This window comes from Carcharodon carcharias, chromosome 6 (genome assembly GCF_017639515.1).
Source record: "Carcharodon carcharias isolate sCarCar2 chromosome 6, sCarCar2.pri, whole genome shotgun sequence".
In the NCBI taxonomy this organism is placed as follows: domain Eukaryota; kingdom Metazoa; phylum Chordata; class Chondrichthyes; order Lamniformes; family Lamnidae; genus Carcharodon; species Carcharodon carcharias.
This window is the reverse complement of record NC_054472.1, coordinates 96,374,069-96,397,859: the sequence shown is the minus strand read 5'-3', so window position 1 is coordinate 96,397,859 and position 23,791 is coordinate 96,374,069. Positions and strand designations below refer to the sequence as shown.

The 23,791-nt window shown below is 40.5% G+C and overlaps 1 protein-coding gene across 3 annotated transcripts in view; it reads right to left on the bottom strand.

Annotated features, from left to right (window-relative positions):
* Positions 1-16,272, bottom strand: part of tox (thymocyte selection-associated high mobility group box) — a 278,982-nt gene extending 262,710 nt beyond the window's left edge. For all 3 annotated transcript variants that reach the window (XM_041189002.1, XM_041189003.1, XM_041189001.1), the window contains exon 1: positions 15,767-16,272. In XM_041189002.1, coding sequence (XP_041044936.1) covers positions 15,767-15,868 — 102 coding nt within the window. In that variant the 5' untranslated portion in view covers positions 15,869-16,272. The remainder of the gene's footprint in view (positions 1-15,766) is intronic.
* Between the last annotated feature and the right edge of the window lie 7,519 nt (positions 16,273-23,791).

Genomic DNA, 23,791 nt, shown 5'->3' with positions numbered 1-23,791 from the left:
TTTAAATATGGCGCCCGGCGTGAGGAAGCAGCGAGGTGACGACATGGCAGGTGAATCAGAGGGCATCCGCCAGCGAAACGGTTTCCCAGGAATGCATGATTAATGAGGCAGGATTGGGACGATATGGCACGAAAATCCACAATCTCTCCCCCACTCTTCACAATTTCTACCCTAACTGCCACAAAACTGTTCCCCCTCCTCTCCACTCCCTAGCTGAAGCCTTCCAGCACAGGCCTTTCTGCCTGACCGCCAGCCAGCCTCCCAATGTTCTGTCATCAAATTCAGCAGGGTCTCCGGACTATTTCAACATTTAGGTTTCCCAGTCATTATTTGCCCCATGACCCCCGCACCCCCTGCAAATACTGGGGTCTCTATAACCGTAAGGGAATATCATACAAATTTGCACACATGCTGCACATATTGGCAGTTTAGATGTGGATGTCAGTGTTTCTAACCATTAATGCCACAAACTGTTGCTCTTGCTGCAGAGCTGAATTTGTAAAATCTATACAAAGTTTCATGAAAAATACGCCATCACCTCCAAAACGTAGAAAGATTACACAAAAGTCACTTTGAAGCATTTTAACGTTTCCATCATAGAAAAATCACAATGGCTACTTCTGAAAGATTATCTGTGAGCAAGCTGTTTTAGCATCTTGCTATACATTTTCCTGGTAATGGCTTTTGATTTCAGTAGATAATAAACAGACCAGATCCAATTTAATGTTATCACAATGGGATAATGCTTCACAAGAAAAGGGAGGCAGTACACCTGCCAGATGAAGGTAGAACATGATCTCATTTGAATCAACCTGACTGTAATTTATTTTACCCATATGTTTGACCCTCAACAGATGGAATTAAGGGATTTACCAACTAGGTAATACTTCAAATAAACTAGTCATCACTAAAGTTAACTCAGTTGGTATCAAACTGCCCATGGCTGGAACCTGAGAAAATAATGGACCATAAATTGCTAGAAAATAATGGTGAGTTCGTGGCACCTGCCTTTAGTGAATAAAAAAAATCCAGCAATTATTGGCAAGGAAGAGGTATGTCATCAGTTGCAAAACAGCACAAATTGATGGAATATTTACACTGCTCTGCTATTAGCCTCTTAAAAAACTGGAGCTTGCTGTCAAATATGTCAAGGAACTGCTATATTTGCACCATAAACAAGAATGTATCTCAGAAAGACTGGGCTGCTATTTCATGTCCTAGTGACGCTGTTAGTAATGTAATTTATATTCTGATATGAAACCCAACTTTTACCAACTGAACCTGTAGAGTCTCACTCCTACAGGTAGTGAATTGTCCCTAGAGGTTTAGTTTGTTAACTTTTTTTCCTTACATTTCATTTCTGTATTTGTTTTCCTCTTTTAATGCAATCTTTGTCTGCTTCTCTTCTTGTATTACATTTAACATTAATTCACCCTATTTTCTTCTCCATCATTCTCTCGGTTCCTTTCTTCACCCCTAAACTTCTTTAAGGAGATAGACCATTAGACTCAGTGTTAAGGAGGTCCCAGTTGCATTGTTGACATTACTGCGTCATTATCAATATATATTTTCAGGAATTTGTGGTAAAAAAAAGACTGGAGCTGAAGAATGGGGAAAATTGAATTTGCATCATTTAAAGAATTGCTTCTATTTAACGCTATACTATTACACATTTGATTGGGAAAATACATGTTCAATTATGAGATTCTAGAAGGTGAAACATATTAAGTATTGCTTCAAATGCAAAAGCTCTAGAAGTTTAAGCAAACTCCCTTTATTCCAGAACACATTATTTCTATAAAACATTATTCTTCAAAACTTATAACATTTTAATGATCGGATTAGTAGCTAACCAGTTATAGTGCTTACATCCTGGCCTTGGGTTAAATTCCAAGGACTGTTTCTCTATAAGAACAAGGGGACTAAATTTCAACCTCTGTGCAAAACGAGCAAGCATGGATCAGTCACCTGTGATACACCTCGTCAAATATTGCTTTCCACTAAAGATCCATTATAGTCTACTCTGCTCCCCCACTGAAATTTAATCTTACCCCTGGTTATGTTCCTGGAGAATTCAATGAACTGATCCTAGCTGATGCGGGTCCCACAGGAGATACGTAAATAAACTGAGTTTTAAGATTAAGTAACGTTATTTGTTTGTATTTTTTGTATGCAAGTTAAACGAATAGATTACTTGCTATGATAACTCAGATGGGCTGTTTTATAATTGACAGCCCTAATCAAAGTTACATAAAACATCCTATGTCATTATGAGCGAGGTGCTCAACTTTTTCATCCTGTTGTAACTATTGAAGCTGTTTACAAAAAGATTGAAAAACAATAAGCAATTTGTTAGCTTGTGTCAGTAATTGATAAATAGCTCACACCCATTATGTCAGTCGGGCCCTGGTCCCAGGCATTCAGCAGGGCCTCCCTGGCATATGTTTCCTCTCTAGCTGTGAAAAGGGAAAGATATCTGTCGGGATGACAACATTCACTGACATGTCAGATGTTTTTTTAAATAGAATGCTATGAGGGTAAGCATTCATCAGGCTCAGGACTGGGATGCAGGAAGGCAGTTAGAACTCTGCTTTAGTCATGTAAGATAACACACTGTTATAGAGAAGCACAAGATGATCATTGTTTTGTATTATTATATAATGACAATTTGTGCTGATTAAATTAAGTGAATCTGACCACAACTGTTGTTCACTTGTTATTAAATAAAGTAGCTTAACAACTTATACCTTGTCTCATCTTTCCATGTGTAATTTTGATCAGCCTTTGAAAAGTCCAGAAGGTGCACATGGGGGAATGTGTGAACAACGCAAAACCCCACTCAGATCACAAAGGCATTCTATTATTGCACGACTTTGTTATATTATTATATAATTAATTACTAGGTACTATAGACATTCAGCTAAACGTAGGATGTTCGGGTCACTTACAGTAGTGATTAGCCACCCATAGGAAACCCCTTCCCTTCATCTAACCATCGGCTGCTGGTTTTCTGCCAGCCACACCCTATATTCTGAGATTTCTTTTAAATCCCCGATCTCTCCACTTCCCTTTCCCACTTTAAGACCCTCTTTAAAACTGACTTCTTAGACCGAGTTTTTGGTCACCTTTCCTTGTTTGGCCTGATGTCGATTTTTTGATTACGTCTCCGTGCAGTGTTTTGGGGTGTTTTCTGATGTTATAACTGCAAATTGCTTTTGTGATTAGCATGACTGTACTTGTGAGAATATCTAAACCAAGATCAAAACTTGTACAGTATATAGTTAGCTAGGTATTTACGTTGATTAAAACTGCCCCCCACAATCTGGCAAGCAGCAGGCTGGTCCAGGCAACCATCATTGCCACAGTATGGTTAACCTTCAGAAAAGAGGCTTGAGCATTGTGGTCAAGAGCCCACAAAGATGTTTTCTCTCCTTGGCATACACAGCCAAGCTACACTAGCAAGCTGACTGCAGAAGAAGTTTAAATGGCATTCAGTTATGACTGGAGGTTCAAATTCATGTCTCAAAGTTGAAAGTTCAACATTAGCAAATGCTACCCAAGGCCAAATCAGTTATTTTATATCTAGATTATAGGTCATTTAATTCCATAAGCAGCAATTTAGAAGCTCGCTCATGCGCTGATTTATAATTTGTGAAAGGTGGCTCCCAGACTGGCAGCTTCCCATTGAATTTGTCTCCCTTGGACCAGCCACTGAAATTATTTGCCATCCTCTTCAATCTTCTCTCTCCAACTCCTAAAACTTTCTTAATAGCTAATCCTAATCGTGGATATAGTTAACACAATTTACAGGTTCAAGCTAAAAGGTAATGTTATCAGTGCAGAGTATATTTCCCATCCTCAGCTGCCATGACCAACATCTGCTACTCAATATCTTCAAGTTTATACTAGGCCAACATCTGTTCTTTCAACCAGATCCATTATCTGCACTCATCGGAGCATTTATCCTTTACCCTCACCTAGCTCTCTGCTCTACACTGTTCTTGTCCCTTAATTTTCACTCCCACTGCTCCTCCCTTCAGTGCTGATCCTTTGGAATGACTGCTGAGCACTGTTAACACCTGAGGCCACAATGAATATACACCGGATGTCAAGATCAACCTCTACTCTCTGCTTCTCCTAACCCTCTGATTTTACTTGGCTGATAACCTTAGATGGCTCCTGGATACATTCCATTCCACAGATTGCTCTGAACCTGGATACCTTAAAGTAACACTACACTGTCAAAAAGTTCGCTTTATCCTATTGCAGGGCTTCAGACTTTGAACAATTCTTAATCATTCTCCTTCCTGTCATCTCTTTACGGCGAGGTTGTGTTTCACCTAATCTGTCATCCCTATGTAACCCAAATTCCCTTGGTGCCTATTGTATGTGCATTTTGGTTACTGGTCCATATCTGATCCCATTACTTATACATCCCTTTCCTTTTCTCTCAGCTTCTCTTGGGAGCTTCTTTCCTGTCTCCTTCACTTCCTATCACCCGACTCCTCCCCTTCCTGCCACCTGACCACATCACCTTTCATTTTCCTCATCTAAGTTAGATTACATATTTCAATCTCTTCTCCAATCCACCTGGACTCACCTGCCTTCCTACTCTTCTGCTAACATTCCAAATTTCAAACCCACCTAGTATAAGCCCATGGCTACCTTCTGTACTTCTCTAGGAATTCTCCAGAGAGAACATAAAGCACCCATCTCTGGTTCTTTACGAGCAGCAATTCAAAATGTCCCCATCTTCTCCAAAGTGCTCACTCAGTGCACCAGTAAGAGCTAACCCCCCAACTTGCTGCCTGACCTGTTGAGACCACCCATTGCTGTCTCCTTTAATGCTGCCAGCAGACTAATAATCGCTGCCCCTCTCTGTCTCTATGAAGTCTATTCACTTGCAAGCAAGGCCCTTTCAATTCAGGCACTCATTGTGGAGGATCATGTTGAATCGTGGATTTGGCAGAAACTTGGCTTATGAGTATTGCTGAAAAAAGACATTTTGTCGAAGCTTTCATCTTGCACTCATCAGGACAATTGCAAGAATACCAATGTCAGGGAAAGCGACAACTTTATTCTGTATGAGAAGGAACTGCTGATTGGTTGGCAAGTGGACTCTGATTGGTAGAGGCATTGCCATGGAGAATGCACCAATTAATTGTGACTGACAGTTAACTGCCAAGCATTGTTTGAAAATTAAACCAGGCAGCTTGACTCTGATTGGTCAATGCATTGCCCTGAGGAGTGACCTAGCGAATGGCTATCATTTATTTTGTTTGGCTGAAACAGGCACAATGTGTGTACATGTTCTTTCGGTCGCCCTTTCCTTGGCCTACTAGTTGAGAAATCTACCGGGGATTCTCTACCACGGTCTATCACAAGCCTACCTTCACTGGTCAGTACATGTGTTGGGATTCTTACAGTTCCACGCGTTATAAGATTGGCCTTATTGGTAACCTCATAAATAGGGCCCAAGCCATTTGTTCACCGTGCAAGCTTGGTGCTGAAATAGGGCGTATCAAAGACATCCTGCCTGTTTTGAAGAGTTTCCATACACCTGTCACTGAAGATCAGAATTGATGTCTGGAATAGATTGGAAGTGTTTGTGGCATTTTCCTTGATTAACCTGGCTATGTCAGATCTGTATTAAGCCAGTTGTAGTCTCTTGACAATAAGGTGGAAGAGACTGGGGAGTTTGGGGTTAGTTGGCAATTGGTATTAGGAGGAAGAAACTAGAATTATCTTTGTCCTCTAGGTTGATCTGAGAATAGTGGTGGAGGAGTGTAAGGCCTGGTAGAGCTCGATGTGGTCAGCTGATGGATGGCTATTCCTTGTACTTGAAGGGACACAGTTGTGGATATACTCAGATAAAAGGACGAAAGATAAGGTTGTACTATAGAATGGGGAAAAAAAGATGAGGGAGTAGTTGATCAAATTAATGGGTGCGAGGTACCTCGGCAAATGTAGAGGCAAAAGTTAGGCAGTTAAGGTTTGAAAAATACATGTGTGTGTGTCTGCAGGGAGAGATTTTCAGGGTATTTGATGGGAGAAACATGAGGTCAGTGAACACCTTTATCTATTCCTTTAACACCCTCATTAAAACCATCTCTTTGCCAAGCTCTTGGTCATCCTTCCTAATAGCTACTTCTTTGGCTTAACATCCTTTTTTTTCACTTTAGACTTTTTCTCTATAGTATATACGCTAAATAAATGCAAGTTAATGTTATTGCTTTTGAACCCATCTGTTAAAATGTGTTTCTTTTTAATCTTATCTCCCACTTCTATTAATCTAATTACTTACTTCTTCAATCTTTACCATCAATTTGAGCTTGGCACACAACGGTTTGAAGTGGGGTTTAAATATGGCACAATAATAATGACTTGAATCTATACAAACTATCACTGGGCTCCGAGTAATTAGAGTTGCAAATTTAAATTTTACATAGTATTTAATGATCTGTGATAAGTTACCTTCTCAGTTGCCAACTTCCACAGTGGATAAGTTGCAAGGAACTGCCTTAAAGATCTTGGGGGTTTTTGAGTGACAGCTATTATCATGATATCACTGAAGTAAAACTCAAAATAAAATTAGTCAAAGCACCATCTTGTGTGTCAGAAATAAATTCATGACTCTTAATGTCAGCGAATAAGAGTCTTCACTCAGTGACATTATAGAGAGCTGAAGAGATTACTACAAATAACCACATAAAACACGGGGTAGCCTGAGCAAAACAAGTAGAAAGGTTCCACTAAAAAAAAGAAAATGGGCACTAATTGAAGGCACAGAAGAAAAATTTCATTTAGATCCATTTTTGTGATGGGGCTGCCTGCCTTGCCCCCAGACCCATTGAGGTAGGGAGCACACAAACTTCATGCTGCCTCCTCAGCATACAGCTCAGCATGGGTTGCGCTGCTGACCAGTGGCTTGCTGAAAGGGGGGGGCCCAGCCACATGCTTGGATAACATGTGATTCAGCAAGCATGTACATCTTAAAGGCAGCCTGGCCCCCTTAGACTCAGTGTACAGAAGTTGCGGCTGATTGTCTGCACAAGACCTAGAGAGAAGCAAAAGCACAGAAAATGTAGTAACAGGCAAGAGAGCTCGCTCGCAGGTTTTCAAATGTGCTGCTGGAGCCTCCTTTTCAGCCGGGAGTTGATATTCCCAGAGCATTTCAAAAATGCAATATTCTGAAGTGCAAAGGTCAGACATTAGAAGTTATATACAAAACGATACTAAAGATTCTGATTTCATTTGCCTACAAAGTTGAGTATTTGAGTTAATTCTTGCCTGGGCTATTTTAATGCAGCTTCATGTACGTAGTAGAGTAGACAGAATATATAAACTTGAGTACGCATTTTTGCAAAAGGCACATGTATTATCGATTAACATCACAGAAATGTCAGCTGTAGCTCAGTTAGTAGTATGCTTGCCTCTAAATTACGAGGCTCTAGATTCAAGACCCACTCCAGGGCTTAAGCACAAAAGGCAAGGCTGACACTCCAGTGCAGCACTTCACTTTTGGAGGTGCTGTATTTTGGATGAGGCATTAAACTGAGGCCCCCATCTGCCTGCTTGGGTGGATACAAAAGATCCCACAGAACTATTTTGAAGAAGGACAGGGGAGTTATCCAATACTTATCTCTCAGTAAACATTACAAAACAGATTATCTAGTCTTTCTCACTCTGTGGTTTGTGGGAGTTTGCTGAGTGCAAATTAGCTACCACATTTCCGACATTGGAGCAGTGACTACAATTCAAAAAGTACTTCATTGGCTGTAAAGCATCCAGTGGTCATGAAAAGTGCTACATAAATGCAAGTCTTTCTTTTTTCTGATCAAATTAAGGCAAAAGATTACCTCAAGTGCAGCTTTGCATTACGGCATCCCTATGCTTCTATAAAGCTCAGGACTCCCCAACATCAAACAGAGACATCACAATAGGCAGTGACTTGTGTGCGGGTGCAATTTTTTGAGAAGCCTTTCTCCTTCAGTTTCAGTATCGGCAATTGGTTGATTGTGCCAATAGAATTTGGAATAGGGTTACAAGGGAGGGGTAGATTTAGAACTACAGCTATGCTCAGGGTTAGTTTTAGCGACAAGGCTAGATTTAAGAGCTATGTTGGATCTAGAGTTAGGATCAGGCTAAGGATTAGATGTAGGATTAGAATTATATTTAAGGATAGGGCATGCCACTTGTAAGGAGAATATATAACTTTAAACATGCTACCTACTTGCCAGACAAACACTAAATTGCTTAATAAAACCCCATAGCTAAAATGCTATCATCTAAATGCTTGCATTCTGAAAGACTATTTTCAGTAAATAAATTGCAAAATAAGACAGTGCAGCAAAAATTTAGCAGAATTATTATTTCAGTTGAGTATGTATTGCAGTCAATAATCATGCAATAAAACTAGACATTATGCATTAATGCTATGAGATAGCAATGATGAGTGTATTTACCAAAAGTGTTGAATAGTTTTACAAAGTTTAAAAGCTTTACATAATACCTGGTTGCAGATTAAAAAGTCCCTGCACAGTATTACATTCTGTGGCTTAAGTTCAAAAATATATTTGCATGAGTCAATACTGGCAATGAAATCTAGGTTGAATAAAACTCCTGATATCAACATGTTCAAAACACTACTGTAAATAGGTTTTGCAATACAAATGATGGAAACTTATTTATGATTTTGTGTCTCTTATCTTGACTGGCTGAATAATAACTCTAAAAATTCACTTAAAGGGTTATGGTTAGTTCTTAAACTATGCACGCAACTGATATATCCTAACCTGTAGATATGGACCTCAGCAGTAATAAATTGCAGTGAGTGCTGCCAATGCACTCCTTCTGATATACACAGATGATATGCAATTAAAATCCCTTTTCACATTCCTATGAGACTGTCAATCAAGAGAAAAGCCTTTTTGACAACACTCAATGAACCATACACACTAACCACTGAACAGGAACTTAAACAGTAACAGCCTTTGTTACAAGCAGGGGTAAATTCTATCTTGATTAGCTTTATTAGTAAGACATCTCTTTTTAAATGTTGGCATGTGAGGCATCAAGAAAAGATTGAAACCTTACAATAACATTAAATTATTTTCTAAAGTTGTATTTAATACTCCTGTTTTTGGATGAATAATAACATTAAACAGTTTTACTATCTCTTAATATTGCATTTTAAGTCAGCAGATCTGAATATTTTGAAGTTTGATAAAGGATGAAGCTTTTAACAATGTTTGTTGTGTTATACTTAATAACACATTACAAATTTTCTAAATATGTTTTTGCTAATTACAATTGAGAACTGCATGAGCTGTCAAATGTTGGCAATCATTTAGTTATCCTCTGCCTTTTAATAATGTAAATGGTATATTTTGATCTTTGTTTCATGGTAAAGACGGCAACAGAAAAGAATGGAACGTTTTTACAAACTTAGCCTGATTCCTTTGTATGATTCTATACCTTTACGGATTTTATTTACAGAGCAAAAATGGATGAATTAATCCCAAATGGGGCCATATTCAAGATATGGACTTATGTTGGCTGAAACAGTCCAACTGCCACAATGCAATTCTTTTGTGACCTTCAGAAAATCATTAGCAAGATGAACTGAGATCATGGTAGTTAGCGAGTGATAGCTATCTGATTTTACCTTCTGTCACTCTCAGTCCTCATTCAATACTAAATAGTAATGATTCACAATGCTTACAAGATGCTGGTAATTTCTGAGCTGTATATACTTACAGGCACCAACTCAAATTGTTCTTTATGGTTCATTTGAGGAACTTAAAAAATATACTTGGGTGTAATCAGGTGATAGCAATTCCATCTATTGTTAATTTCCTCCTTTGGAAAAAATGAACTGGTATAGTAGCAGAGATGTATTCATTTCATTTGATGTCAAATAACTTTAGCAAAAGCAACATTTAATTAACATAAATCAATATGATGCCTAAAATGTAAAACTACTCAAACACAACTGACTGTTCATGTACAACAGCAGTCTGAGATTCAGTTTTATTATCTGTTCCATTTCATTACAGTAAAGTATGTTAGCACATTTTCAACTGAAAAAGTTTATAATGGAAGCATACAATACTTTTCATGGTATCTGAAACAAAACTTTGTTCAAAGTAGGAGCATAAACAACAGAAGGCAAAGCATTACATCGGCCTGACTCAGTGACTGAACTAATCTTTATGACCCCATTAATGGAACAACCATAACAATACATCTATTATCTCATGGAATAACTTATATGACGTTAATTTTATCCCTATTTCTGTCAAAATCTTGAAGCATACAATCATGAAGTTTTTGCTGTAACCCTTAACTGAATATATCATATTCTCACAAAGCTGGTATAATATTCTCAAAATTCAATCTGACCCTTGTTGTTCAAATCTTTTGCTATTATTTCATCATTTGTAGTAGCTGAACATTATGAAATGTTTTATTTAATTTTTTAACCCTCTTCCTTTGCCGAACTCTTTCTCCAGGTAGTACAGCCTGTGAGAATGCTACTCTGTCTTAGCTTGCAATGCAAATACTGTTCAGTTTATTTCCCACCAGCAGCAGTTGTGTGTTTTTCCAGTGAGATTAAAAGGTGTCTATATTTCCAATGCTACAACAATTGTTCGCCTCTTCCACTAAGTGCTGATCTGAATTGAGAAAAGTTTTCATATGTACAATTTAAGAGTTTCAAACATTGGCTATGATTGGACCTCAAAGTAGCAACCACAGCTGTGTGCCATGAGCAACCACAGCTGTGTGCCATGTTTTCTACCAGAACTTAAGGTAAGATAAGTAGTCTTGGCTCCATAAAATAAGATGACAGTTAGTGATGCCATTATTCAAACAATATGCTCTCTTTGGTTATTATTTCTTTACATAAATCTTCTATGTTAAAGACTCCACTAACTGGCTGCCATATTTGTCTTCAAAACAACAATAACTACACATGAAAAGCAATTCACAGACTGTGAAGCACTTTGGAACATTCTGAGGAGGTGAAAGAATACATTCTTTCTTTACTTTAGATTCAGTCTGTGATAATTATTCAGCTACTTTATTAAACAGGTCAGAAAGTGCACAACTACCACCATCCACCCAAATTAAGTACAATTAACATGATCCTGAAAAAAATGGCTTGCTAGATTTCATGTTTCTAAATGAGGTGAGCACAGATGCATCTTTACTGTGGCAGTATTGACAAGTACACACTAATGAGTGTCACATATGGAGCATGGCATAGCTGATCAAACTACTGTTTCTACTACAACACAGACTAGAAAACAGGAACTCCAACAGTGGGCAACTCTGTTTTCTTGGCAAAAAGCCTGCAGGGTGCATTGTTGTGTTTGAAAACACATACTGAGAATTAAATTTTGATGTACTGTACCAGATTAACTTAACTGCAATCTTTATAAATACCATTATATATATTGAGGCAGAAATATTTGCAGCTGATGGATTCCTGAATTTTATTTTTATATTATAAACAATAAATACCTAACAATTTGAAATTCAGTGCTGCCATATGGTCAGAAATTTTCTGTTAGTTTTTTTTCCAGATTGTTCCTAGTTTGCATTTTGCATTAGCAATTCTTTCTTTTGTCAAGTTCTTTTGTCTGCACAAAATTGGCAGCAGTCCAGATTCAAAGTAGACCTATTCATTTGCTGACCACATAACCAATGCCATTCTAGTTCACATCAGCCTAGTGAGCTAAGCTCTAAAGAGAATAAGACTTGCTTCACCACTGACGAATGGTGTATATATTTTGCTGTGTTAAAAAGGTAATACCATGTCTGAAACTAACAATATAACTTATAATTTCTCATTCAAAAGCAAGCAGCTGCTGAAATACTCATCACATAAAAACTTCATTAGCTGCTAAGGAAATCCGCACGGCAAGACTGTCACCATCATCTAAACTGTGAATTGAAAAGGTGCAATATTTGAAAGCTGAAAATGTGTCACTTCTGCATTGATAGATAATGTGAAAATAATGCAAGAAAACTGTAGAAAGTACAAATAAAAGTAGGATTGATAGTGATGTTGTAATGATTAAATTCCAAGTATTGAGTTCCAGAAGCTTGTCGACAGAGCATGAATGGGACCGTAATATTTTCTCATGTTCAACTAGATGCCTATTGCTCAAAATGCAACAAAAAATCAAACTAAAGTAGCAATACATTTGCTTAAGGCTCTGTTCTGTTTAACAGAATGTTTTGCCAGAAAACATTCCCCGTTTACTTAGAATAATTTAAACAGAGCTGCATTTAAATATATAATGTTTATCTCTAACTCAGCCTTCCCCAAAAAGTCACGAGGTTTCCTTTAAAAGTTTGAATGTAAGTTTGTTACTATTTATTTAAAATGTTGGGAAAACCAATGAAACAACGAGGAATGCCATTTAGGTTTGATATTTACAAGCCCATAAAACATGAAATGTTAGAAAACAACTTCTATAATAAGGCAGTATAATTGAGAATAAATTAAAATTAAAAAAACACTTACATGCAAATTAAAATTAGATGCTCAAACAATGTTATTGGACAATAGGAATAAAAGTGAATTTCCTAAACATCCTGTTAAATACAGAAATAAAACTCTAGCATTGAAATGCATAACTAATGTTAAATTACTATTTCTTTAACACTATGAAAGTATTACACTCTGTTACTTTTAAAGTCTTTAAGTTTCAACTCTTTAAAAATTGAACATGTAATAACTTTGCAGGACTTCTTTATTTTCTAGCTTCCATTGATTACCACCATAGAAGTTGTTCTCCATGGCATCTGTTTACTTGCAACTGTCCAATTTGATGCCAGAAATACTTAGGTTTCTGGGGTGGCAATATGTTATTTAAAACTAGATTAGTTTGTTAAGTGTTCTGAGGGTCACTTCAGGTTTGACCTCTTCTGTGTGTATCAGTCAGACAATGATGTATCATTAACGCATAGCAGCTGTATCCCAATTGATGCCATGAACATAACAGCTTTTTATAGCCATCAAGGGAGCGTAGATAGGGTTCTTTTATTAACCACTAAATGTTATTATTACATTATACGACCTGTACTTTTCTAAATAGCCCATTTGTTCAAATGTTACTGTTTTCTGAAAAGTCGATACATGCGGTTAGTAAATTACTCTGGCAACATTTTTTTTTAGTTACTTGCTGTATTTTGCAACAAGTTAAAGGGTATTTAAAAGACTGAAAATAAATGGCTTCTGATATGGTAAAGAGCAACCCTGGGCAATTCACAATAGCTACTAATGATATATGGTTGACTGGAGAAAACTGCACCCAGCACCATTTATCAGAAAGGTCAATTCTTACTCAGAACACTCAAATGCTCACAAAGAAAATGATAATTTCACTAAAACAAATCAAATAAATCACCAGCATCCTATGGACATGAATGAAAGGACATAACAATGATTAGAAAACTGAATAAAATTCACTAGAAAGATATTGCACCGGCGAGTTAACAATTATTTGCTCATAACAGGGAAGTTGATACCATTTTCAGAATTGTGCTAAATGAAAAATAATAGGTTATGTATAGCAGGCAACAATTTGTTGGCCATTTGGATTGGCACCAGAGCTCACTTCTATGCGAAAAGGAACTTTGAGCACTTAACACCTTCCTGCGTTTTCAGAAAATAATTTGTCTAAAACAATTTATTAATTCCATCCAATTTTCATTGATTCAACTGAAGACTCAGATGTTATTGCAGATAATTGCATAGAAAAGAAAGAATGAATTACAAAGATGTAACCCAATCTTGGGTTCAACTGACATCATAAACTAAGAAGTATTCTATGAATGTAATCATAAACACCAAGGCTAGACTAACCTCAAACTTAACTATTTCTGTTACTTTCACTTTGACAAAATATTGGAATTTTTCACATATATTATTATTTTGGGGTCTCTTTTTTAACATAAAAGATTCCATGTTAGCTGCTAAACATTTTACTAAATGAAGCTTGATTTTATTTTTGTGTATGATGCGTATCGTTTTGTGTGAGAAAATACAGGAAAAAGCCTAAAGTGAGTGTATTAATCTAAAAAAAAGTCCACAAAAAATGTGTGTTACGTGTCTGGGCATTATATTCGAATGTGTATCATACACAAAAAAACCTAAAAACAATTTGTTGTTTATCTGTGGTTTACTTTCTTGTTTTGGCAATGTTAATGCCACCAAAATCGAACAGTGCACCTGTCCGTGATGCACCATGCTGCTCACAAAAGGCTAACGATGCTTTATTATGTCACCATTGAAGTAGTAACTTTGTTTTTCCAGTTTTCAGGTTCTGAATTTTCTATGCATATCACAGTCTGAATTTTAATTTGTTACAGGTTAGCTCAAACAAGCTCATTATTTCCAAAGGTTATATCGATTGTAAAATAAAAAATAAAAATTGAATTGACAGGAACTTCAAAAAAAATGCTCTTAAAAAGAAACTGATAATATTAGATATGATGTTAACATTTGCAATTGATCACTTTTATCTGTATTTAAATATATTCATGATGTCTCATGGTTTAACATTAACTAGATAATAGTATCAAATGCTATATACTGGCATCCTACTTTTAATTTGCAATATCATACAAAATTAAACATGGATGTTTAAATGAAATAACTGCTTTATATGTAATGTTACTTTTGGGAATATTTAATAAATACATTTGATTTCTTTGCTGCCACTTTATTATATATACACACACACACCCCATGCGTACACTTAACTAGGGATTTCTGTTCATGTTCATGTTTCTGCTCCTGAAAGGTCCTCTGTGTTTGTCCTGTAGTCTGACCCACATACAACAGCATACCATCCATTTTTGTCTGTTTACACAAGAGATACCTCACACATTTGCCATAACCAGCCTTATTTGAATTGCCTTGCTACTCAGTGCTCGTACTGATGTACATAGGACACTTTTCAAACAGTAGGTTTGATGCAGCTTAAAACTAATTTGAACTAATGCAACCACCCAATACAAGCAAATACGTTGTCAACGGGAGTAAACTGACACCATAGTAATTGATTCATTTTAATTGTACTCCGTCCTTCATGCTTAAATACTGCACGCACTAAAAAGTCACTCAACTGAATCTAAAGGACATTTTTAAAGTTTATTCACTTGTTATGTAGTAGGCACTGAAACATCGGGCCAGATCACTAGTTAGAAACATTTAGCCTGCTATAACGATATTTGCAATTATCAGTTATGAAAAAAAATAGTTACTGAAAAAGCTGCACTCCTTTGCCCGGAGATGTTAGAAGGCAACTGTTAGTCTATCAACTGACACTGCGGGCCACAAACATGATCCGCAACCTGTTCGGTCACAATTTCTGACACAATGAAAGGAAATGAGTCGGAACTAGTTTATTGAGATCAATGCAGTTTTACTACCATACCACTCAGTACTGTAAAGATCCTGTGATTAAAAGTGGGGGAAAGCTGCAAAAAGCGAGGTGCACTATCGGTCCACCGATTTGCCCTAACATCCCGGCTTCAACGTTCACTTACAATGCAATACGATGCGCTTCTAAACTCATCAGTACCACCTTATTGTACCCAGCCAAAAGAGCCAAGTGGCTGCACAACACTGCTCTCTCTCAGGCTTGCATTAAACTGATAGCAGCTTTGCATGCACCAGAACTCCAGAAACATTCAAACAGACACACGTGTAATAATACATGCTTTAAAGAAAACTAAAATAAATCACCTTATTGCTATAGTATGGATCTAAGCAGGGTGAAGGTCCCAGGCAGGGAGAATCTGTGGAGATGTTAGCTGGAGCAGTCTGTAGATAAAACCTCACGTCCATTTCAGTGAAATTTGCAGTGAACACATTCAGCAGCTCCCCTTTTTTTTTCTGGGTTGTTCGTGAGAGCAGAAAGAAAGAGAGAGAGAAGAAACAGGAGAGGGAGGAGAGACACCTTCCCTGTCTCACATCCGTTTGTGGTCTACAGTAAGAGAACTCTCCAAAAAAAAAGCAGTTTTGTAGCAGCCTGTAGTTTTCTGCTTCCAAAATAAACAGCTTTGCAGTCCAGTAATACTTGAAGAATTTTTTTTAAAAAATCAAGTCAGTAAGGAAAACGTTTTTTCAAGAGCTAAAGAGAATTTCCTGACTTTCCCCCCTCCCATTTACAAGAGGAGGATGTAGTTTTGTCAACCTTCGGCAGCCGATGAGCTTCGCTGTGAGGAGAGTACAAGAGCGGCACCAGCTTCCACACAAAGAGAGAGGCTCCAGTCGCACTAGCACACAGTGGCAGCCAGGGGAGCGCTCTAACAGTTACAGGCTTACCCTTAACGCCAATAACTCAGCTAACTAACACAAAGCCATACATTATCCTGCCTAACAAATGGTTTGTTTTGATGTACAGAAAATGAACCATTAGACAACATGCCAGTACAATGATTCTGGGTAGTATTAACATATATCAAAGCACCCTCCCACCCAACACACACACCTTGCCACCAACCAATTATAACTAATGCCACAAGCAGCAATGTTTCACCCACCCCTCCCACATTCTGTGAAAAGCTTGGGGGGCACGTGCTGATAGCAATCCCCCTATACCCCAGTCATTCATAAGACTACTGTTTCACAATGTTCAAGCAAGCTAAGTTCCATTTTATTCTGTTTTCTGGTGAAGGATCATTGACTTGAACTGTTAACTCTGTTTCTCTCTCCACAGATGCTGCCAGACCTCCTGAGTGTTTCCTGCATTTTCTGTCCTTATGTCTGATTTCCAGCATCTACAGTGTCTTACTTCTTCATTTTTATTACACCAGATTGTAGAATGCTTACTGGTGTTTTGGGGATCGTATTCCATGATTCCATCAATTTATTATTTAGACCATTGTTTTATGGTGACTTAATAGGTCAAATTCCATTTTTATTTGATGTGATTTCAAGATGTTCCCTTGATTTTACTGGTGTTCTGGGAATAACATCAATAACTGTCCATTTTCAATGAAAACTACAAATCATGCTTATTCTTTGCACAGTTCAACAGCTGGAAATTACTCAAAAATTACTCAAATTAAACAAAATTTTTCATTATGTTCCTTTTCAGTTTACCTTAATGGTTTAAAAAAAATGTTGTAGATTGAACGTGATTAGAAATGGTGCCTCCAGTAGCTAAAATGGAATTTGTTAAGAGATATGCTCATCACAACCCAGTGTACCTTTCACCACCCTGTAATCTTTAGTAGAGTTAATGTTATACAATTTTGGCCCTGAAATTTGTAAAGATAAACATTGCAAGTTTTTTTTAAAATAAAAGGAATAAACTTTACCATGATTTTTTCCAAGGTATCAGTTTTGCTCAATGGTAGCATTTTTGCTCAGTCAGACATTTGTGTTTACCGGCCCCACTCTAGAGACTTGAGCACATAATCTTCTTCTCCAGAGCTCTGTCTGAAGACAGGTCCAGCCCACAGCACTACAACCTCCACTACAACAAAGGCAAGGAGGCAGGTCCCAAATCCACCTCAGCTGGAAGAGGGATTAGAACCTAATGTTAATAACACCAACCTGATCCACACCAGTCAACTGAGCCACCCAGCCTCCCAAGGAAGCTGAGTTACTGTGGCAACATGTGCTTTTACATGCATGTTGTAACCTGGAGCTATGGATAGTGATGGTAGAAGCTCCAATTTCTTTCCATCACATGGCTGCCCAGGAATCTCTTCCACTCTTAGCACCTGCCATTGGCATATGTTGGTAGGATTGACAAGTTGATACTCAACCTGTTTGGCCATGTTATGAACGCACCTTCCTTGGCCAAATGGTACTATTGCAACTTGAACCCAGAGCTTCTGGCTTAGAGGCAGGGACAGTACCTACTGCAACATAAGAGCTCCTGTGCACATAATCCAGGCTGATATTTCAATGCGGTACTGAGGGACGTTGTTCATTCAATGATGCTATTTTTTAAATTAGTTATTAAACTGATGCCTTCTCAGATGGACATCAAGTTCACATGGCTCAGTTTGCAGAAGAGAAGGGGAGTTCTCCTCGTGCCCTGCTCAACTGACATCCCTCAGCCAAAATCACTACATCAAATTGACTCGTCATTTAACGCATCGCTAAGACCCCCTACTATGTGCAAATTGCATCATTTCCCAACATTACAAAAGTAACTACACTTAAAAAATGTATCTCCTTGGTTGTGAAGTCCATTGGAAAGCCCTGAGATCATGAATGCACAACATAAATGCAGGTTCTTTCTGTGTGATTAAATGGGTAAGAGTCAAAATCATTTTCATGCTGCTGTTCCAAACTATGTTTACAAGCCAGGCTCAGAACTATTGAATAGGGGCAACTACAATTATATCTTATTTCCAGCATGTTAGGAAGCTCACTGACATTCATAGGAATGTAAGAACATAAGAAATATCCGTTGAAATACATAAATGTATAATCATTTCCAGAATACATTGACCGATTCTATCACTATTAAATTCTTTTTTGCTGCATTTACTTGCCTCTCAGGTAGGTCCATGAAAGAAAGATGTCATGCATTTTTTGAGAATGGAAAAAAGAACTTGCATTTATATAATCCCTTTTACTGTTCCTCAGAACATCCCCAAATGCTGCACAACTTAAAAGTTATTTTTGAAAAGCTATCACCATTCTGTAGGCAAATATGGAAGCCAAACACAACAAGGTTCAAAAAGATCAGTGTGATGAATGACCAGCTAATCTATCTGAGTATTGAGCACTTCAGTTTAACACCTCAACAAAAAGACAGCAGCCGGAATTTTCTGGCCCTATTGGTGTTGGGCATCATGGCAGGCAGGCAGGGAGGTGGGGAGGAGACAATATGGTGCGAAGGACAAAAATCAGCTTCACACCATCATGAAGGTTTGTGATTGTCCACTCCACCCACTGCCGCACATCGGGAACCTAATTTCAATACTTCAGCATCTTACTATAAGCCCTGCTCGGCGGAATCATCCCCCCACGTCAAACTTACAACTTACATTGGTGTAACTTCAGATATGACTGCCTTTATAAGGCATGCACCTAGCGACCTAAACTTCGAGGAGAACTAGGAGGTGAGTGCACACAACCTTGGGCAGCGCTCACGAGCATTGCCCATAGAGCATTAAGGAAGAGGCGCCGTGCATTTGAAGCAGGCACAGGCAAGTCTCTTTTCGCTGGCCGGCTTTCATAGTGGTGCCGGTGCAAGGGCTACAGTAGAGGACAGACTGGAGGGGGCGGCAATGGGGGGCAAGGCAGCACACACTGAAGGAAGTACTCAAGCACCTGCCAGGGAGGTGGAGGGAGGGGGATGTGAGGGAAGCAGCCATGCACTTGGAAAATCTTGTCAAAAGTGCAAATATTTCCACAGCTGAGACCATTCAACAGCAGCTCCATTGATGTGCTTAGAGTTGGGCCTCTGAAGCTTTACTGCCCACTCAAACAATGCAAAAGCATGAATCTGCCACCAAATGCTCTAGATCTCTTCAACCCTTGGTGCAGACTGCAGATTAATGTGTGTTTCAGAGGGCAGTAGAGCAATTGGCCAACTTGGCAAGTTGTACAACCCCTTGTGAAAGGTGGCCATGTTGCAGTCACTGGTGGAGGCACTCGCAGCCCCTTGCAATGTCTTTATTGAAGTTTGGAACAGTATCCATCATGGTTCAAGCTAACAGTGCAGCTTTGCAGTACAGGTTAGGAGAATGCCTGTGCCTGAGCTGAGAGCACAGCATGCAGTCCAATGGGCAAAGCTGCCGCCAATCGGTCGAGTGGGGTGGGGCTTGGGTGGGTGTGGTTTCGTATTGTCAATGAGCGTACTACACACTGGGCATCCAAGTGGTGGCCAGCACTCTCCTACATGCATGAAGGGGCCTTCAGACTTAAACAAGGAGGTCCTTAGGAGACACGTTCTTACCCATGTGTCTCTCTCTTTGAAACTGCAGGAGGAGAACATCAGGATCATGGAGACTGGTTATTTAGCAGTATGCCTCATGGCTTAAAGGGAGCAGAGAAGAAAAAGAAGAGTGTGACAGAGGCGCCTGGCTCAGCAAAGGGAGGAGCACCTCCCTCAAGATGAAGGAGCGGCAGGGTCTGCTGCGCATGCAGCTGAAGATCCACAGAGAGGCATTGCGCGTAGGTGCCTTGTTAGACCCAGGTCTATAGACAGCACCCATCATTCCTATAGATGATTGAGAATCAGCGTCACCAAAGACTGCCCATGTCTAGGGAACTGGTTGGTCACACATGCCACCTGCTTCAGGATTTGGCACCATGGGGACATGGAGGACATCTACTATCAATGGCTGTGAAAGTGGCCACGGTGCTCAATTGTTATGCCAGTGACTCCTTCCAGGGCTCCACAGGTGACCTGTGCAGGATCTCACAAGCTTCCATGCTCAAGTGTATCCAGGAGGTCATCGACGCCATCTTCGTGTAGGCCCAGAACTTTGTGCATTTCACCTGGGATCAGGAAAGCCAGGAAGCAAGAGCACTGGGATTTGCACAGATCTCTGGTTTTCCACAGGTGCAGGGTGCCACTGACTGTACTCATGTGACACTTAAATCTCTGTGGCAACAAGCTGTCAACTACATCAACCTCAAGGGCTTCCTCTCGCTAAATGTTCAGATGGTGTGTGACCACCACAAACACATTCTACAGATTTGTGCACAATTCTCAGTGAGTGTCCATGACTCCTACATCCTCAGCAGGTCTCAGATCCCTGACATCTTCCAGGATCCAGAAAGACTGCAGGGTTAGCTCCTTGGGGACAAGAGCTACCCATTGAGACCATGGCTGATGATGCTGGTGCGATAGTCCCAGACTGCAGTAGAGCGACAGTACAATGAGGCTCTTGCTGCAACCTGAATTTTGGTGGAGTAAATGATAGGCATTTTGAAAATGAGGTTCCTCATTTGCCTCGGCAGGTCTCGTAGGGGAATGAAATACAGTGCCCAGAGGGTAAAGCACATCATTGTCACTTGCTGCACACTCTACAACTTGGCGCACCAATGGGGGGAGGACCTGGCTAAGGAGGAGATGGAGGAGCTGCATGTATTCCCCAATGAGGACATCGAAGAAGATGACAATGAGGTCCTTGAAGGCGAGAATGCCGGCGATGAGGCCATTGCACTGGGAAGAAGAGGCAGACGTGCTCGGGAGGCCCTCATGGCCACAAGATTTGGGGAGGATGATGACGAGATGAAGTGAGGACAGTCCAGATATCCTCGCCTTGCATCTGTGAACGTTTGACTCCTGTGTGGCTGATGGCAGTGCACATACACTCAGAGCTCAGGCTCATGGCATGGACACGCAGTGGAGGCCCTAATAACCACTAGATTCAAGGAGGATGATGATGACATGTGGTGAGGACAATCCTTAGATCTATTGCCTCCATGAATATGTGACTGCCATCTGGTCAAGGGCAGATCGCTTGCTCTCTGTGAACAGGGTCATATCATGGAGATGCAGCCGTGAAACTTTAAGTGTATCTGACCCTTTGACAGCCTTCAGCGTCTGACCCCTTCAGGAGCACAGCGTCACTGGTCACAGATGCTGAAGAGATGGGGGCCAGCCCAACCTCAAAGATGCTGAGAGCACAGAGAGAGAATGACAGAACTCTGTGATGCCTGCCCATGACATTCTGGCAGCAATGACAAGGACCATTGAGGTCTCACTAATGTGTCTAGTGAGTATAAAGCTGGACCATTATGTTGGTCTGAAGGCTGCACAAAGCACAGGAAAGAGGGCCTGGACTGAGACACCTGCCTTTATCTTGTGCAGAAACCAAGGTTTCACTTCTGAGTGACATGAACACTGCTCATCATAACAAGGAGCCACAGACAAGGAGACATTCTTGGGAGTTTATTTACAATAGTGAACCTTATGTACAAGGGATTAACACCCATGCCCAGGCTGTGCAAATACAACTTCTTAACGTTCCTAACCCTGCCGCTCTGTCTTGGTGCTTTCCCGACATCCACAGCAATGGTGGAGGCAGCCTGCTGATTGCCCTGTCTGTGCTGATCTTGGTGGGCGTCCTCTGGAGGGCCGAGACCTGGAGGATCCCAGCTTGCTTTTGGTGTCCTGCTGTGTGGTGGTTGCACCCTCCTTGGCCTGTGGAACTGGAGCGGTTGAGGTCAAAGGAAGACGGGATTCAGATGGGCTGGATGCCCCCAGAGTCACCTGGATAGATGGCCCCGGGGTGTGCACCTGCTGATCCTCCTCCCTTTGGGTGCCTGAAGGTCCCTGGCTGACTCTTGAGGAGAAGGGGAAGCGGGAGTGAGATCAAACTACCCCGCACCCCTCTCGCGTTAACACTGCTGGAGGTTAACTTTGGTGTCAGCGATGGAGTTCAGCCTGAACAACAATTCAGGATTGACGTCCTGGTCCAAGATCTCCATGGCGGCCACCATCCTACAGTGTTGACCTCGTGCGTTGGCATGACGGCGCTATCACCTCAATATGAAGGCAGATGGACTCCTCCATTGTGTTTTGTAAGGAATGCAGCAGACATCCCTTCCTGATGTTCCCGAGCTTGCCTCTGCAGCTCCAGCAACTGAGATATGACCGAGACCAGAGGCTCCTCATCTGACTCGGTCTCAGCAGATTTCTGGCCTCCAGCAGCCCACTGAGTACCATAAACCTGGGAAGCCCCTGCCACCATCTGCTGTGGATCAGTGTGATCTGTTCACCAGATTGGCACTCCGAGGCTGCTCTAGAACTAAATCCCTGAGGTGCATGTCTGTGTGTGAGCACTGTGAACGGTCTTCAATTAGGGTCTCATCAGATTTTTCTTCCGAAGTGTGTTCAGGGACTGAATCGAGGACCTAGCTCATGGACCCCCTCAGCTGCTTCCCAGATGTTGCTGCAAAACCAAGGAGACATAATTAATGTATGGCAGGGGACTGCGGAACAGGGGAAATCACTCACAGCATGGTTGTCTTATGGATGTTGTGCTGCTGGATCCTCACTTGGTTGAACATCACCAACTTCACCATCAGCACAGGAACGATCCAGATCATTGCCAGCCAGCTGGATGGCTCTATTCTCACAGTCTTGATGCCAGCCATTCCTCCAAGAGTCTGTGACCTCTCCCTTTTGTTATGTGCCAGCTTGTCCTGCAAGACACCTGCAGGCCAGATGAGAAGGATGCTTGGCATGTGTGGATGGTGAGTGGTGAGTGGTGCCATTGGTGGGATGAGGACATGATGCACAGGATAGATGAAGGTGTGTGTGAGAGAATGAATGGTGATGTCCCTTGAACTGGCAGTGAGTGAGATCCATTTGGATGTGTGATGCGTTTGTGAGTCTGTGAGTTGAGATTGATGAGAAGGATGAATTACCCTGGTGGAAGAGAGGAGATCATTCATCCTCTTTCAGCACTGGATGGCTGTCCTCTTTTGCAGGGTGTTGGTGCTGACCAACGCTGCCACTGCCTCCCATGCTGGTTTGGTGACCTTTGTTACTGGTTTTCGCCCAGAGCGGGGGTATAGGACTTCAATGTGGGTTCCATTGCGTCCATTCGGCACCTGAAAGAGACGTTGCTAAATTTGGGGGCAGCATGTTTCCTTCCTTTGGCAGCCATGACTTTGCAGAAGCTCTGACCCCTTAGAGAGTTCCAGCTCTGTGTAGGGATGCCCTTTAAATATGGCGCCTGGATTATTGAAGGCCTGAGGTGACGGCAGGGCAGCTGAATCAGAGGCCTCCTTGCCAGTGATCAGGCGTTTTCCCAGGAATGCATTATTAATGAAGCAGGT